Here is a 17,361-nt window from a genome sequence, read left to right on the forward strand (position 1 = left end):
GAGTGCGCAGCAGCTACACTGGCGGACAAGGCACCGCCGACATCTTTCAGGTAAGAGAGACGACTGTCCTCATTAAGCCTCTGTTTTTTTGGAGGTGCTACATTATATACAGTGCTTTGGACTGAATTGTGTGCCCCCCCCTATACCCCTCCAAATCCACTGGTCAAAACCCTAACCCTTTGTATTAGTCCAGTCAGGCTGCTGTGACAAAATACCACAGACTGGGTGGCTTATAAACAATAGAAACTTATTCCTCACAGCTCTGGAGGCTGGAAATCTGAGATCAAGGTGCCAGCACCGTCAAGCGAGGCCCCCCTCTGGGTCACAGACTTCTCCCTCTGTCCTCACAAGGCGAAGGGGGCCAGCAAGCTCTCTGGGGCCTCTGGTGTAAGAGCACTTATCCCATTCCTGAGGGCTTTACCCTTATGACCTAAGCACTCCCAAGGGTTCCACCACCACCAATAACCACACACACACACACACACACACACACACACACACACACACGCGCGCGCGCGCGCAGCAGAAAGACTCTTGAATTAATCATGGGTATTGAAGTGATGGGACATTATGAAGAGTAAACATTGTTCTAGGACTTTATCTTCTCTCCTGGGGAGGGGTAGTGCTTTTTTTTTGTTGTTGTACACAGGATGGCTATATTGTGTTGGGCAGACTTTTGTCCTTGTTAGTGTCTTTATTTGGAGGTTCTGGTTGAAGGAGATGTGTATGGATGTCAAATTGACAAGAATGGACTTGTGATGGTTAATTCCATGTGTCCACTTGGCTGCACTGAGGGATGCCAAGAGAACTGGTAAAACATTGCTCCTGAGTGTGTCCACAAAGTGTCTCTGAAAGAGCTTAGCATTTGTTTCAGTAGATGAGTAAAGGAGACTCACTCTTACCAGTGTGGGTGGGCATCACCCAATCCTTCGGGGGCCCAAAAGAACAAAAAGTTAGCCCTGACCAGTTTGGCTCAGTGGACAGAACGTCGGCCTGCGGACCGAAGGGTCCCAGGTTCGATTCCGGTCAAGGGCATGTACCTTGGTTGTGGGCACATCCCCAGTGGGGGGTGTTCAGGAGGCAGCTGATTGATGTTTCTAACTCTATCCCTCTCCCTTCCTCTCTGTAAAAATCAATAATATATATATATTTTAATTTAATAAATCTTTATTGTTCAGATTATTACAATTGTTCCTTTTCCTCCCCACAGCTCCCCTCCACCCGGTTCCCACCCCACCCTCTGCCCTTACCCACACCCACGTCCTCATCCATAGGTATACGAGTTTTGTCCAGTCTCTTCCTGCACCCCCCATACCTCTTTCCATCCGAGAATTGTCAGTCCACTCCCTTTCTGTGCCCCTGATTCTATTATATTCACCAGTTTATTCTGTTCATCAGATTTTTAATTCACTTGATTTTTAGATTCACTTGATAGATAGGTATTTGTTGTTCATAATTTTTATCTTTACCTTTTTCTTCTTCCTCTTCTTAAAGAATACCTTTCAGCATTTCATATAATACTGGTTTGGTGGTGATGAACTCCTTTAGCTTTTTCTTATCTGTGAAGCTCTTTATCTGCCCTTCAATTCTGAATGATAGCTTTGCTGGGTAGAGTAATCTTGATTGTAGGTTCTTGCTATTCATCACTTTGAATATTGCTTGCCACTCCCGTCTGGCCTGCATAGTTTCTGTTGAGAAATCCGCTGACAGTCGTATGGGTGCTTCCTTGTAGGTAACTAACTGTTTTTCTCTTGCTGCTTTTAATATTCTCTGTCTTTTGCTCTTGTCATTTTAATTATGATGTGTCTTGGTGTGGTTCTCTTTGGATTCCTTTTGTTTGGGGTTCTCTGCGCTTCCTGGACTTGTAAGTCTATTTCCTTCACCAGGTGGGGGAAGTTTTCAGTCATTATTTCTTCCAATAGGTTTTCAGTATCTTGCTCTCTCTCTTCTTCTGGCACCCCCATAATTCTGATGTTGGTATGCTTGAAGTTGTCCCAGAGGTTCCTTACACTATCTTCATATTTTTGGATTCTTTTTTCTTTTCCGGTTGAGTGTTTTTTGCTTCTTTGTATTTCAAATCTTTGACTTGATTCTTGTGATCCTCTATTCTGCTGTTAGATCTCTGTATAATATTTTTTTTATTTTAGTCAGTGTATGCTTAATTTCTAGTTGGTCCTTTTTCATATCCTCGAGGGTCTCGCTAAATTTGGCCTTTTCTAGAAAATTCTTGAAAAACCTTATAACCGTAGTTTTGAACTCTATATCCAGTCGTTTGCTTTCCTCCATTTCTTTCATTTGTGATCTGTTTCTTTGTCTCTGCATTTTGGCTGCTTCCCTGAGTTGACAGAGTGGCTTTGTGTGCTAGGTGTCCTATAGGGCCCAGTGGCTCAGCCTCCCCAGTTACCTGAGGTGGACACTCTTGGTGTACCCCTTTGTGGGCTGTGTGCACAGTCTTGTTGTAGTTAATCCTTGATTGTTGTTGGTATCACTGGGAGGAATTGCCCTCCAGGCCAATTGGCTGTGAGGATCTGCTGTGTCTATGCTGAGAGAACTTCTGTGCTGGAGACACCCTTATGGGAGAAGACTTGCAAAAGCCTCTGTGCTCAGCTTGGATGGGGCGGAGTCTCAGGACGGAGCAGACAGCATTGGTTTCCCGTCAGCCGTGCCTAATAGGCCCCTGTGTCTCAGTGTCCCATGGTTATCACTGCAAGCACCTCTGAGAGAAAGCCGCCCTCGAGTTCCGCCCGCTGCCAGACAGTCCAGTTTCTCCCCGAATGAGTCTGGGTCCCCAGAGTCTCGCCCGGAACTGGAGTTCAGTGCAGTTGGGAGCTTGTGTCTCCTTCCCATTTGAGAAAGCCAGCCACATACTCAGTTGCCTGCCCTCACCGCATGCGCCTTGGTACCTCTGCCTTCTGCAGTTCCTCTGAGTCTCAGTGTGCTTTTCTCTTTCCTGACAGTCCAGTTTCACCCTGTATGAGTCTGGGTCCCCAAGGTCTCGCCTGGAACTGGAGTTCAGCACAGTTGGGAGCTTTTGTCTCCCTCCCGCTTGAGAAAGCCAGCTGTGCACTCAGTTGCCAGTCCTCTCATCATGCACGTCTCAGTACCTCTGCCTCCTGCAGCTCCTCTGAGTCTCAGTGTGCTTTTCTCTTTCCTTCTAGTTGTGGAATTTCCACTCAGCCAGCCTTCCTGTGGTTCTGGGTGATGTCCATTTTGTCTTTTAGTTGTAGTTTTGAAATTCTTGTGCAAGGCAGCAGTTTAGGTATTTACCTATGCCGCCATCTTGGTTTCTCCCCAATAAGAAATATTTTTTTAAAAAGTTGGAGGACGGGCAAATCCACTCTCTCTTTTTAACCTGGGGCCTCCATCTTCTCCTGTCCTCTTCCTGGTTTTCCAGTGTTTGTGTTCTGGGACTTACATCAGCAGCCCCTGGGTCCTTCCAGGTCTAATTTCAAATAAAAACATGTGGCTGGTTAGGTTCTAGGCTTCTTTGGGGCTCTTAGGCAGGACTAAGAAACCAGATCTGAGACATGATCAGAACTTGGGTCTGGAGTAGACTCTGTCTGCACTCCTCTGGACATACTTCCTAAGTGCTTGGGGGTAAAGCCATTCTCTGAGTCAGAATAAAATGTCCTCATTCTCTTAGCTACCCAATGTCCTGATCACTTCAGCTGTGCCGAGCTGTGTGTCCTTGGTAAAGGCCCTGAGCTTCTCTGAGCCTCCATCCCTCTATTAGTTTCCTAGGGCTGCCACAAAACAAAACACACACAAAAAAAACACCACATACCGGGGGCTTAACACAACAAAAAATGTCACCGTTCTGGAAGGCAGCGTCTGGACTCACAGTGTCGGCACGGTTGGCTCCTTCTGACGTTCTGGGGAAGAGCCTGGCCATCACTCAGAGCGTGCGGTGGCTGCCAGCAGTCTTGCATTCCTTGGCTTGCAGTTGTATCCATCTCTCCAGTGTCAGCCCGTCACACAGCCCTGTTTTCCGTGAGCATCTGTGTGCCCTCTCCTCTTACAATGACACGTCATTGGAGTTAGGGCCCAACCTAATCCACTACGACTCCATCTTGACTTAACAAATTACATCTGTAGAGACCCTATGTCCAAGTAAGATGACATTCTGAGGTTGTGGGTGGACATAAATTTGCAGGGGGGGAGGGGCACAAATTCAACCCAATACCGTTTTCATCTATAAAATCAGGGTCATAAGAGTACTGATCTTCGGGTGGGCATGGGGTTAAATATTATAATTAATGTGCAGCCTTTACTTTGGCACTAGTTTTCATAAGCACTCCATAAACGTGCTATCATCTAAAACCTCGTCTCCTTTCCTAACTTCCTAATCTCCCTAGCCAGGTCCCATGACCTGGAATTTTCCCTACCCTCCCGAGAGACAGAAGCCCTGGTTCACCCACTGCGTGCTAATTACTCCAATCACACACAAGACATTTATCTTTTTTGGTTCACGTTTTCATGCAAATGCACATACCTGTCCTTCATTGATATAATTCTCAAATACGTATCCCCAGTTATCTGAGACATATATATTGGTCTGAGATATCTCCTCTCCATGCGAATAGGCAAAAACGAAAATACTTATATCCTGGAAGAACACACACAGAATAGTCACTTTAAAAGGAGGTTTGGGGGGTGGGGATGGGGAGATGCTGTTGAAGGTCACAAACTTGCACCCAGTAGCTACATACTCCTGCAGATCTAATGCCCAGCAGAGTGATTATAGACAGCAGTGCTATACTGTAAGCTTCAAAGTTGCTAAGAAACTATATCTTAATGGTTCCCACTACAAAAAAAGAAATGGCAATGATGTGCCATGATGCAGGTAACCCTACAGTGGCCATCACATTGCAATATGTAAATGTATCAAATCATCACATTGTATACTTACAGTGTTATGTCAATTATATCTCAGTAAAAAAGGGAGATCAATGCCAAGGGTAAAACTCCTGGGCAATTACCCCAGAAAAATTAAAACATATGCACATACAAAACATATGTACATAAGTGATTATAGTAGCTTTTTTCACAATAGCCCCAAAGTGGAGGCAACCAAATCCTGGTGCATTCAGACCACAGAATGTTACTTGACAACGAAAAGGGAAAGACTAGAGATATATACAACAAATTGGATGTGTCTCCAGAGAATTTAGCTGACAAAAGCTGGTCCTCAAAGGTCCCATATTGTACGGTTCCATTTATATAACATCTGAGAAGTGGTAAAATTATAGAGGTGGGGAACAGATTAGTGGTTGACAGGGGTTGGGTGAGATGGGGCAAGGAGGTATGGAGCTTTGGGATTACAGAATAGACAGTCTGGTATTTCAATGGCAGTACTGCTTCTGTGATGTGGCAATGTGATAAAATGCTAGATACACTGTATCTATGTCAATACTAGTTTTAGTATGATACTACAGTTATGTAAGATGGTAGATGTGGGAAGGGTACATGGGAAACTGTATGATCTTTTCAACTTACTGGAGAGTCTATAATTATTTTAAAATAACAAGTTCAAAAAAAAGGAAGGCAGATGGATATATTCTTAGTGTACTAGCCAGTTGATCTGAAAGTAGCCCCAGAGCCCCTCCCGCATCTTAGGTTGTCGGGTGAGCCCTGGGGAAATGACATTGCCCAAGTCCAAAGGCCCAACCTCCAAGGATTCTCCTGTCTTTATTTCTATCTGTGCTCAGAGCAGAGTAAAAAAATGATACCCTGTACTCACCAAGCAAAAGGGATGCTTACTATAGCAACAGTTGTCACCAGAAACATGTGAAACAGGGTGTTCTATGCCTGAAAGGGAAAGATCATTTGGAAACTATATGAGTTACCTGAAGGTCAGAGAAAAGGTTTAGACACTGTTACAGATTTGGCTTACTTTGGTCCAGTCACTCATTTAAATGGAGACTGACCTTGTATGCACATGTACATAACCCATGGACACAGACAATAGGGTGCTGAAGGCCTGGGGGGGAGTGGCGGGGGCAGGCTGGAGGAGGTCAATGGGAGAAAAATGGGGACATATGTAATACTTTCAACAATAAAGAATTATTAAAACAAACAAAAAGCCAATGGAGACTGCAGCCAAGGAATCAGGACAAGGCTAAGTAACCTGCTATTGACATGTGGGGCCAGGTGGTTCCTGGTTGTGGGGGTCGTCCTGTGTCTGTGGGACACTTTGCAGCACCCCTGCCTTTAATGACTGAATGCAGCACTTTCCTCCAGTCTGGATAACCAAAAATACCTCCCACATTGCCTAAGTGTCATCGGGGGCAGAACTGTCCTAGTTGAGAAGCACACACTCGTTTAGGACTACGCCAAAACGTCAGGAAGAGCTCCCTTCTCTTACCAAGGTGTTGATTCCATTTTAAGGGCAGAAACTTTGGCTTGAAATGGAACAAAAAACAACCAGTGTTGGTGAGAATGTGAAGAAAATGGAACTTTTGCACCCTGTTGGGAATGGGAATGGTGCAAGACTGGCAAACAGCGTGGAGTTTCCTCAAAGAATCTGAAAATGGAATGACCACATGATGACTACAGATGAGATACGCAACTTTCACACAGACAATGAAGAAAGACACTGCTGAAGATTTAGCTTCCTTTGGTTCAGTCACCAATTCAAATGGAGACTGCCGCCAAGAACTCGGGAGAAGGCTGAGACTCAGAAGGGCAGCAATAGAAGAATTAGGAAAGATCACCAAGAGCCATGGTCGGCAAACTTTGGCCCCTTGAGTGTGGCTCTTCCACAAAATACCACGGCCTGGGCGAGTCTATTTTGAAGAAGTGGCGTTAGAAGTTTAAGTTTAAAAAATTTGGCTCTCAAAAGAAATTTCAATCGTTGTACTGTTGATATTTGGCTCTGCTGACTAATGAGTTTGCCGACCACTGACCAAGAGCAAAGCTGTGTCATTAGAGACCAAGGTCTCTAAGATTATCCACACCCTGGTATTCCCAATTACTGTGCCCAGATGTGAAAGATGGGCAGTGGAGAAGACTGATAGGAACATTGATTCATCTGAAATATGGAGCTGGAGGAGAGCGCTGCAGACACGCGGGACTGCCAGGAAGACAGACACGTGGGTCCTGGTGTAAATAAGCCAGACACATCGCTGGAGGCAAAAGTGACCAAACTGAAGCTGTCCTACTTCGGGCACATCATGAGAAGGCAGGACTCTTTGGACACCACAATCATGCCGGGGAAAAGGAAAGGCAGCAGGAAAAGAGAAGACAAAATGTAAGATGGATTGATTCCGTAACAGAAGCCACAGACATGAGTCCACAAGAGCCGGGCGGGGCTGCTGGGGGAAGAGCAGTGTGGACATCACTCATTCAGAGTATTGCCAGGAATCGGAGCCAATCCAATGCCACTTCTGGGAATGCAAAAAAATTAAAAAATTAAAAGCATGGACTCAGGAAGATATTTGTACACACACACACAAACACACATGTTCAAACAGTGTTGTGCACAATAGCTAAAACACGGAAGCAACCCGAGTGTCCACTGGCCAATGACTGTATTAACAAAATGTGTTCTATCTGTACCATGGAATGTTGTCGCCAAGCATCTAGAAGTCGTTCTTGTCCAGAGAAGGGTTCTCTGGCTTATAACTGCAATCTGCAGTGGATGGGGGTTCAGCCCAGCTTCCATTTGAATTTTAAAGGACAAGGTGACATTCAGGGACAGACATCCACATAACGGATGGTTTGTCCTTCCGAAATTAATAACCATTTCTCTGAGGTTGGCTGAACTCAAATGAAATAAAAAAATACAAAAAGGCCCTGGCCAGGGTGGCTCAGCTAGTTGGGGTGTCATCTCATACACCAAGAGTTGGTGGGTTCAATTCCTGGTCAGGACACATACCCAGGTTGCAGGTTTGATCCCCGCATATGGAGCCCACCAATCGGTGTTTTTTCCCTCCCCTCTCCCTTCTTTCCTCCCATCTCTCAAATCAGTTAAGTAAAACAAAAACAAAAACAAAACAAAAAACACATAAAAAGAATATATACCTTTCGATGCAGTCCAGGAATTGGCTTTAATATTATAAACATAGACTTTTTTATTCACTACTAACAGCAATACTGGACCAGCAAAATGTGCTGATGTTACTTCTGGTATGCCAACCTATAAATAATGACATACATAACATCAATAAACACCTCTTTTTGGACATCAATTTGGGAAGCAATACTTCTAGACACACATCCAAGAAACATTTGTGCCAACAGGAGCTGTTCGGTTCCTAGATATTGGGGACTATGTATCCTGGGGTAAGCTGGAACCAAAACTGGGAGGTTGAAATCGGTGTTTGGTGGCCTCAGACAGTTAAATTCACTCCCTCATCAAAACCTTCTCTGAGCCCTGGCTGGTATAGCTCAGGGGTTAGAGTGTCAGCCTGCACCTCAAGGGGTCATGAGTTCGATTCCCAGTCAAGTGCACATACCTGGGTTGCAGGTTTCGGTCCCCAGCCCTGGTTGGGGAGTGTGCAGAAGGCAACCAATTGACGTGTCTCACATAGATGTTTCTCTTCCTCGTCATCCCTCCCTCCCTCCCTCCCTCTCTCCCTTCCCTCTCCCTTCCTCTCTTCCTTCTACTCTCTCTTAAAAAAAAAAAAATCAATGGAAAAAAATATCCTTGGGTGAGGATTAATGACAAAACAAAAAACCCAAAATACAAAAAACAAACCTCTTCTGAGGAGGCCCTGGCCAGGTAGCTCACTTGGTTAGAGCAATCATCCCAATACGCCAAGGTTGCACATTAGATCCCAGTCAGGGCACACACAGAATCAATCAACGAATGCATATAAGTGGAACAACAAATCCATGTTTCTCTCTCCGGAAAAATAACAACAAAATAACAACAACAAACGCTTCTCCAAGGATAAAGCCTAAAGATAAATGATAAATGAGGAGCATAAATGATGAGCATAACTATTGCTTCCAAGAAACATTGGTATCTTGATAGATGGCAAAACTTCTTTAGCATAGGTGCTAATGGTAGAATTTCTCAAGATAGTTACTAAGAGGATAAAGGTTTTTCTGTTTTGGTTTAGGACAATTTAGGGAGGCCCTGGAATTAGTGCATGTAATCTATCTATTCCCAACACACAACCAATTGTAGGAAGCATTGGCAATAATTCTGCTTCCTTTTTCAGGAAAAAAGGGTACCATTTTGGTAGTAAGGACAGAATAGAATCAACCCTCTCAATGTCTTAAAGAGATACATTTTTTTTTTTGTAAAATAAATTTCAAATGAACAAAAACAAACTAATGTGATATTTCCAAATTATACCTTTACCCTGAGTATTACGTATTTCAAGCATCCTTCAGATTGTTCCATATAATAACTACCTGCATTGATGGAGGGATGGAAAATGGAGGAAGACTACTCTCAAAGTTATTTCTCGTGAAAAAAAGTTGTCGTCTGAAATAAACAATAAAACAGTTAAATTAGGAGAATTTTACACAGGGGGAAAAAAAAGACAATGAAAGTCACTCTAAAAATGTTACACATATCAAAATTCCTTTAAAAATAAGGAACAATTTAGATTCTGCCCATCTATCTATCTATCTATCTATCATCTATCTATCCATCCATCCATCCATCTATTTTTGCATGAGTAAATTTGTATAACCTGGATATTGAACTTCTTGAAATAACATTATTTTAAAAGTGTGACCAGCTCTACCAGTTTGTCTTTCCCGGGTTTGATTCTGGTCAAGAACACATAGCTACGTTGCAGGCTTGATCCCTGGCCCTGGTCAGGGCGTTGTGGGAGGCAACCAATTGATGTTTCTCTCTCTCTGTCTCTCCCCGTCCCTTCCACTCGTTGTAAAAATATCCTCGTGTGAGAATTAATAAATAAATAAGCGTGACCACATTGTTACCATAGACAGTCAAAGTACAGGCCGCCAGTGGCAGGGTGAGTATGGGTTGACTGGCCACTTCGGAGGGCCAGGCTGTATGGGGGCTGTGTGGAGGATGCAGGGGCACCCTGTGGACTCCCAACGGGCTCCTCGTGATGTGCAAATGCTGTGTCCAGTGTAGGGAGATGGGCCTAATGGTGGGTCCTGCAGCCCTCCCCCCCACACACACACTCCACTCTCCACTAACTCTGATACTATAGACAGAGAGTGCCAGGGAGTCTTCCCCATTCGTCAAGATGGCGCACTAATGCGCCAAAATCTATAAAGATAAATGGATAGGGCCTGAACATGCCAAAAGCTGGAAAGACAGAGCCTGAATGCACAAAAAGACAGAAAGATGGCCCTAGCTTGTTTACTCAGTGGTTAGAGCGTCAGCCTGTGGACTGATGATTCACGGTTCAATTCCAGTCAAGGGCACATGCCTTAGCCGCAGGCTCAATCCAGGACCCCAGTTGGGGCGCATGGGGGAGGAAAACAGTCAATGTGTCTCTCTCACATTGATGTTTCTCTATGTCTCTCCCCCTCCTTTCCAGTCTCTCTAAAAAAATCAATGGAAGAAATATTCTCGGGTGAGGATTAACAACAAAAAAAGCTAGAAAGATGAATGGATAGGACCCGAGTGTGCCAAAAGCTAGGAAGATAATTGAATGGGGCGGGGTGGGGGGGGAAGCCTTCCCCTCCCTATTCCTACAAAAGCAGTGGGCTTGAACAGGTAGGGGGGATCGTCTTTGAGATGTGAGTCAATCATTCTCCCAGGTCATAGCACCTGAATAAACCTCTTTCCTTTTGCAACAGCACCTGACTCATGAGGTTGTCTTTCATTGTGGCAGGCAGCCAAACCTGTGTTTCAGTTATAGTTTGGTGACCCAGATGGGACAGCATGAACCTCAGTAAGTCCTGGAGGGCCTGGGCTAAGGTCCCAGCTGCCTGTGGTAGGCTGACCCTGGGAGCAGGACTGTGGGGGCTTCCCAGCAGCTGCCGAGAGTTTTTCTCAAGGAAGTTCGCTGCACTCCTTTTCAAGGCATCAGCTGCCTGAAATGTTTGGCTAGTGAAATGTAATGGGTTTCTGAGAAGTAGATGGACTCCACGACTGAGTAAGTTGAACTGGCATGGATACCGGCGGTGGGTGGGTGGGGGGGTCCTCTTTCCCTGTGCTTGGGCTTCATGCCACTTGGATCCAGTTAGAACCACTTGTATTGGTTGGCAGGAGATAAGCAGCTAGGACCTGCTTGTGAGTGCTCATTTGAACTAACAGAATATGGATCCAAGTTTTTTTCACATGTTCCCACTTTGTCTGGAGTCTTTCTATGGTTATGGTTTTGGGTTTTGTACTTTTGTGCCACCAGAGGATGTTTTTTGTTGTCTCCTGAAGGGAGCCCACTGGGCCAGATTTTGGTAGATTGATCTATGTACAGCTATGATCCAATGACTAAGAAGGGATTGGTTTTCTATTGTAACACTGCTTGGCCTATGCATACTTTAGATTACAAGGAAAAATGACCTCTAAATGGTTCCTTAAATTACTACACCATCATACAGTTGGAATTGTTTTGCCAATGGCCAGGGAAATGTCCAGGTGTTTATATCTTTATACAATGGGGATTCAGCAAAAAGAAAAAAGAAAAGGGAACCAAACTAATGGTGCAGAGAAGAGAACTGGCTTCAAAACTTCTCCCTAATAGTAAGACACAGGAAGAAAAAGAAAATGAGGAGATGAGCCTCTTTAATGCCCTGAACCTGGCGGACCTTGGAATAGCAGCAGGAAGATTTCCCCCACCACCATCACTGCTGCTAGATACCCCTGAAATAGAGCCCAGAGGAGCAACAGCTCCGACCCTGTCTGATGAAGGAATGGTCTCCCCTGGAAGACCAGGCAGGGCACCCAATGTGGCCAGGGAGCATCCCTATCTGGAGCAGGACAATTCCCTTTGAAGAAGAATAAACTAGGGAGGCAAACCTGCTGGCCACTGCTGGCCCATACTCAATTTTCCACATCAGATTTACTGAATTTGAAGAATTCCAACCCCTCATATGGGTAGGATCCGCAGAAAATGGCAGATTTTATCACCTCCATTTTTTCCATTCACCATCCAAACTGGGCATACTTACAGGCTATCTTGAACATCCTGCTAATTGCCAATGAAAAGTGGTTAGTTATAGATAACACTGGGGCAATTCCCTTTACAGAGCCCAACTGGGACCCAAATGGCAGGGACCATTGAAAGGACTTAGGAAAGAGTGCCTAAACAAAAGAATCTGATTAGGATACAGGCCATTCAATAGGGACCAAATGAAGACTATTCTGAGTTTTTAGAAAGGATCTATCTGGCCTATTGAAAACACACTGATGCTGACCCACAGGGAGCAGAAGATGTTCAGATGGTAAACATGACTTTAAAAAAAATACATTTTTAAAATTGATTTCAGAGAGGAAGGGAGAGGGAGAGAGAGAGAGATAGAAACATCAATGATGAGAGAGAATCATTGATCGGCTGCCTCCTGCACCCCCCCTCCAAACTGGGGATTGGGCCCGCAAACTGGGCATGTGCCCTGACCTCAACCTCCTGGTTCGTAAGTCAATGTTCAACCACTGAGCCACGCCAGCCAGGCTAAACATGACTTTTATTGGGCAAAGTGCCCTGGAATTAAGTACTTTCTGGTCTCTTCATCTCTCTTCCTCTGATTTCCACCCCAACTGTGGACTCCCTGAAGGCTAGTAACTAGCAACACAGGACAGACCCATCTTCCTTAACCTTTGTTGAATGAATCAATGAGGGAAAAATCTAACATTTTAATAAAAATGATGGTAACAATCCATAAAATGGTTACTTACCCTAGATACAGGGCTATGTTTTCCTTGCAAGGATGTTTAATCAAGCGTGTTGTCACAGATGAAGAATACAGGACATCCTGGGCAGATAGTCGCAAAATTTAATAATAATAAACACTTGATGAAAACAGTATCCTAATGTGCAATATTGAAAATGTAAAGGTGAACTCTGAATTAAGCAGATGCACTGTATCAATATCATTTTCCTGTTTTGATATTACACTCTGGTTATGTCAGATGTCACCACTGAGTATAGGGTGCCTGGGATGTTTCGAAACTATTTCTGCAACCTGCGATGAATCTATCATTTCAAAATAAAGAGTGAAAAAAGATTCTTAAGCTAATTCATAACACATTTCATTCCATATGTTATTTTTTTATGTCCAGATTGTTAGTTATTAGAGAGGCGAGAGGACAAAGAATTGTAAAGCTAACAGGTTAGAAACCAGCCACTTTGAGATTATTTAGAAATGCTGTCACCTCTTCACAAATGATGTAATGTCAATAGATAATCTATTTTAACAAGTGAAATATTTTTTTCTTCATACATTTTATTTTTTAAATTGAATTTATTAGGGTGACATCCTACCTAATAATAGACAAATATGCAAATTGACTGCACCTTCGCTATGCCCAAGCCACGCCCACCAACCAATCAGGACAAGTACGCAAATTACCCCAACAAAGATGGCGGATAATTTGCATATCAAGACAGTGTAGAAAGAAGCCAAGAGCTGCAGAAGGGAGCAAAGCTGCGGAGAAGCAAGCACGCCAAGGGGAGGAGAAGGGAGGAGCGGAGGTGGGGCCGGGGGAGAAGGAAGAAGAGCGGGCAGGCTGGCGGAGAAGGCGGGGCGGGGAGAAGGGAGGAGAGCAGGCAGGGCGGGGTAGAGTGCAGCAGGAAACCCTATTACAGGATTTTTCCTGCAACGGGAACGCTAGTTGGTTAATAAAATTTATAGCTTTCGGATGTATAATTCTATAATACATCATCTGTATATTGTATTGTGATCTCATTACCCCAATTTCTTCATGCGTTTTAGGTACACGTGGGGGGAAAGGAAGTTTCCTATTGTACTATCTCTACTAATAATAGAAGAATATGCAAATTGTCCTGGACACTGTCACAGTAATAACCGAACAGCAGGCTGCGTGGGGCAACCAGGCTGGCAGGGGGGTTAGTGAGGGACGATCAAACGACTGAACAGTAGGCTGTGTGGGGTGACCAGGCCAGCAGAGGGGGGGCAGTAAGGGGCGACCAGGTTGGTGGGGGGGGGAAGTTAGGGGTGACCAGGCTGGCGGGGGAGGGCAGTTAGGAGTGATCAGGCTGGCAGCGGGGGGGGCGGGGGCAGGTAAGGGGCAATCAGGCTGGCAGGCAGAGGCAGTTAGGGGTGATCGGCTGGCAGGGGGGGGCAGTTAAGGGTTAAGGGTGATCAGGCAGGCAGGCAAGTGAGCAGTTAGGAGCCAGTGGTCCCGGATTGTGAGAGGGATGTTCAACTGCTGGTTTAGGCCCGATAACCGATCCCTGGGATTGGGCCTAAACCAGTAGTCAGACATCCCCCTAGGGGTTCTGGATTGAAGAGGGTGCAGGCTGGGCTGAGGGGACCCCCCCTCCCTTGCATGCACGAATTTCGTGCATGGGGCCTCTAGTATCATATAAACAAATATAAACAAATTTGTTTCCCATGTTATTGCAGATTTTAAAATCTCCTATCAAATAGAAGAACACTGGTGACCTGATTTCTAAACCCACTTCTGTCTCCTGGCTTTGTCCAGGTTACTTGATCTGTATGTGAAATGGGAAAGACAAATCTTTTTAGTGAAATGGGAAAGACAAATCCTTTATTTCAAAGTGCAATGGTAAAGATTAATGTTGTATATCTAACACAACACGGGCACCACAAAAATACTGGGAAATATTCTGATCTAGTTATTAGATAAAAGCAAAGAATGAATATTAAATATGGAGTCACATACCCCTGGAGTTTCATGGCCATCATGAATTATTTTTCCTGTCCTCACTCTTTGAACACTAGAGGTAAGAAACAAGAGAGACCTTCTGTCAATGTTTATTGAATGTTCAGCATGACTCCCACCAGATTGTCTGGGTTAACTCTGAAGTACCTGTTCTTGATGCTTTTCAGGTTATGGAGCCCCTGGAAAATCTAATTAAACTGGGTGTCCTCCTCTCCCACAAAGAGACACATGGATACCCCAAAATGGTGATATTTTCAAGTGCTCATAAAGGCCCATTTGCAGACCCCAGATCAGGAAGATTAAGAATTCCTACTTCAACGTTTTCTTTTTCGTCTTTTTGTGTATGTGGAGTGTTGGTGGCTGGAAGTATGTTGGTATAGTTTACAGCAGGGTTCTCAATCTTGGATGTGCGCCAGAAGCAGCTGGAGGGCTTGATAAACTTTATACGGGTGGGCCTCACCTGTAGGTTCAGGGAACTGCAGTTGTAACAAATTCTCAGGTCATGCTGTTCCTGCTGACCCAGGACCACATTTTGAGAACTCATATGGGGAAATGGGAGAATGAGATGAAATCTTTACAGACTTTGAAACAAATCCTCCTAGTAAACCTTACTGGAAAACCCTACTCCACACGGACTAGCTATGTGTCTTTAGACCTGTGTGTCTTTCATTTCGCTGGGTCTGTTTTCACAGCCCTACAACAAGGTTAATGGATCACTAGTAAAGACGAAATGAGGCCAAGCACCAAAGCACACATTCAGTATTTCATCATCAAACAGGGCCCTGCTAAATGTGACAGCTCACTTCTGGCAAGAGTTCCCTGAGGACAGGAACTGGGCTTTAGAGCTTCTGTCCAGCTCGTATGGCACCTTGCATAGCCTTCACTAATATAACAGTTACTGAAATCTAATAATGTTCTAGGTATTGAGCGAATAAAATAAACATTCTACACTCTCATGGAGCTATTATTTCTAGTGACAGCAACAGAAGAAAAAACTTGTCAACAGAAAATAAGTTAGTGATTGATAGTAAAAGGCAGATATGAGGAGAGGGGCCTTAAATGAGAAAGTATTATTTAAGTCGGGATTAAGATCTGATTGATGAGGAAAAAGCCATGGAGAAACCTGGAAGCAAAGCGTACCATCGGAGGAAATAGTATGCCCCAAGTCTCTCCCATCCCCAAAGCTGGATCTGGTTTGGCGTGTTCAGGGACAGTGTGCCCAGAGCAGTGACTTCATGGGCAGGGATCAGATTGGTGGTTGTAAAATCCCTAGGAACCTTGGCAATACCTAGAGACATTTTTTATTGATGGGTAAAGCCTGGAATAGTAGGTACACCTGGCATCTAGTGGGTGGAGGCCAGGGATGCTGCTCAACATCCAACAGTGCACAGGACGGCCCCACCCCAGAGAATGACCAGGCCCTACATGTCAGCTGCGCTGCTGTTGAGAAACCTGGGGCCAGATCATGCGAGGAAATGCAGGCTGCTCAAGGAACTCGGGTTTTATTCTGGGTGCCACAGAGAACCAGAGAAGGGGAATGACGAGATCAAATTAGTGTATCAATTCCTCTGGCTGCCTGCGTGAGGGATGGATAGGAAGGCACAGCCTAGGGGGGTGGCAGTGGAAGTGGCTTGAACAGTCCAAAGTTTTGAAGTGGCAACAAGGACTCGGTGATGGCCCTAACTGGTTTGGCTCAGTGGATAGAGCTTCGGCCTGCGGATTCAAGGGTCCCGGGTTCGATTCCAGGTCAAGGGCATGTATCTTGGTTGCGGGCACATCCCCAGTAGGAGGTGTGCAGGAGGCAGCTGATGGATGTTTTTCTCCCATCGATGTTTCTAACTCTTTATCCCTCTCCCTTCCTCTCGGTAAAAAAATCAATAAAATATATTAAAAAAAAAAAAAAAGAAGAGGACTTGGTGATGGACTGGATGGATAGGTTAGAATGGGGTGAGAGATGGGGAGGTATCACGTTTGATTTCTAGAAGAGCAAACTGGGAAACCTAAATCCTTCCGGGATTCCGCCCAGGCCTCCACTCAGAGGAGCCAACCTTCCTTCCCGACCCCTGGTAGCACCCCAAACCCGGAAGGGCGGCCGCACCGGCACAGCGGCTGTGCTCTGGCCAGCGAGCAGAGCCGCAAGGACGCTATGGCGACTAGCATCAACACCAGCATCTGGTTAGAGGCACCGCCGCCACCACCACCGTCCTCAACCGCCGCAGTGGTGCTTCACAGTCTGGGCATGCGCAGAAGAGAGCCTGAGCACCGTGTCTGGGGTCGCCACGGATCCTGAGCATGCGCACCTGGGCTCCTGGGAAGCCTAAATCCACCCCCCTCAACACGCCCCCTTCCAGAACCTGGACACGCGCATACAGGCACACGCGCATGCTCTCACTGGAGTCTGAGCATGCGCGCGTTGTCCCCCGAACCGGCCCCAAGAGCTTGGGCAGGAGCACGGGGTGCGCGTTGACAACTTCAGCTTGAGCGCAGTGTCTCCCGAGGAAGTTCGAGTTCACCAACCAGGAGCCTGAGCATGCGCCTATCACTCGCACCCCTATAAGCGCCCACGTGTGCACGAGGCTCTCCACACGTTCGCGAAGGTTCACTTTCAGCAACAGCTC

At 45.4% G+C, this 17,361-nt stretch overlaps 1 protein-coding gene across 1 annotated transcript in view; it reads right to left on the reverse strand.

The window, feature by feature from the left end:
• The window catches only part of CATSPERD (cation channel sperm associated auxiliary subunit delta), a 42,593-nt gene extending 25,640 nt beyond the window's left edge, over window positions 1–16,953 (reverse strand). Inside the window, exons 1-7 of the mRNA XM_028159169.2 lie at window positions 16,842–16,953; window positions 14,744–14,798; window positions 12,773–12,849; window positions 9,364–9,436; window positions 8,023–8,137; window positions 5,741–5,808; window positions 4,493–4,606 (exon numbers count right to left, since the gene is read on the reverse strand). Of these exons, the coding sequence (XP_028014970.2) occupies window positions 4,493–4,606; window positions 5,741–5,808; window positions 8,023–8,137; window positions 9,364–9,436; window positions 12,773–12,849; window positions 14,744–14,798; window positions 16,842–16,915 (576 nt within the window). The 5' untranslated portion in view covers window positions 16,916–16,953. The remainder of the gene's footprint in view (window positions 1–4,492; window positions 4,607–5,740; window positions 5,809–8,022; window positions 8,138–9,363; window positions 9,437–12,772; window positions 12,850–14,743; window positions 14,799–16,841) is intronic.
• Between the last annotated feature and the right edge of the window lie 408 nt (window positions 16,954–17,361).

This window comes from Eptesicus fuscus, chromosome 6, assembly GCF_027574615.1.
Source record: "Eptesicus fuscus isolate TK198812 chromosome 6, DD_ASM_mEF_20220401, whole genome shotgun sequence".
In the NCBI taxonomy this organism is placed as follows: domain Eukaryota; kingdom Metazoa; phylum Chordata; class Mammalia; order Chiroptera; family Vespertilionidae; genus Eptesicus; species Eptesicus fuscus.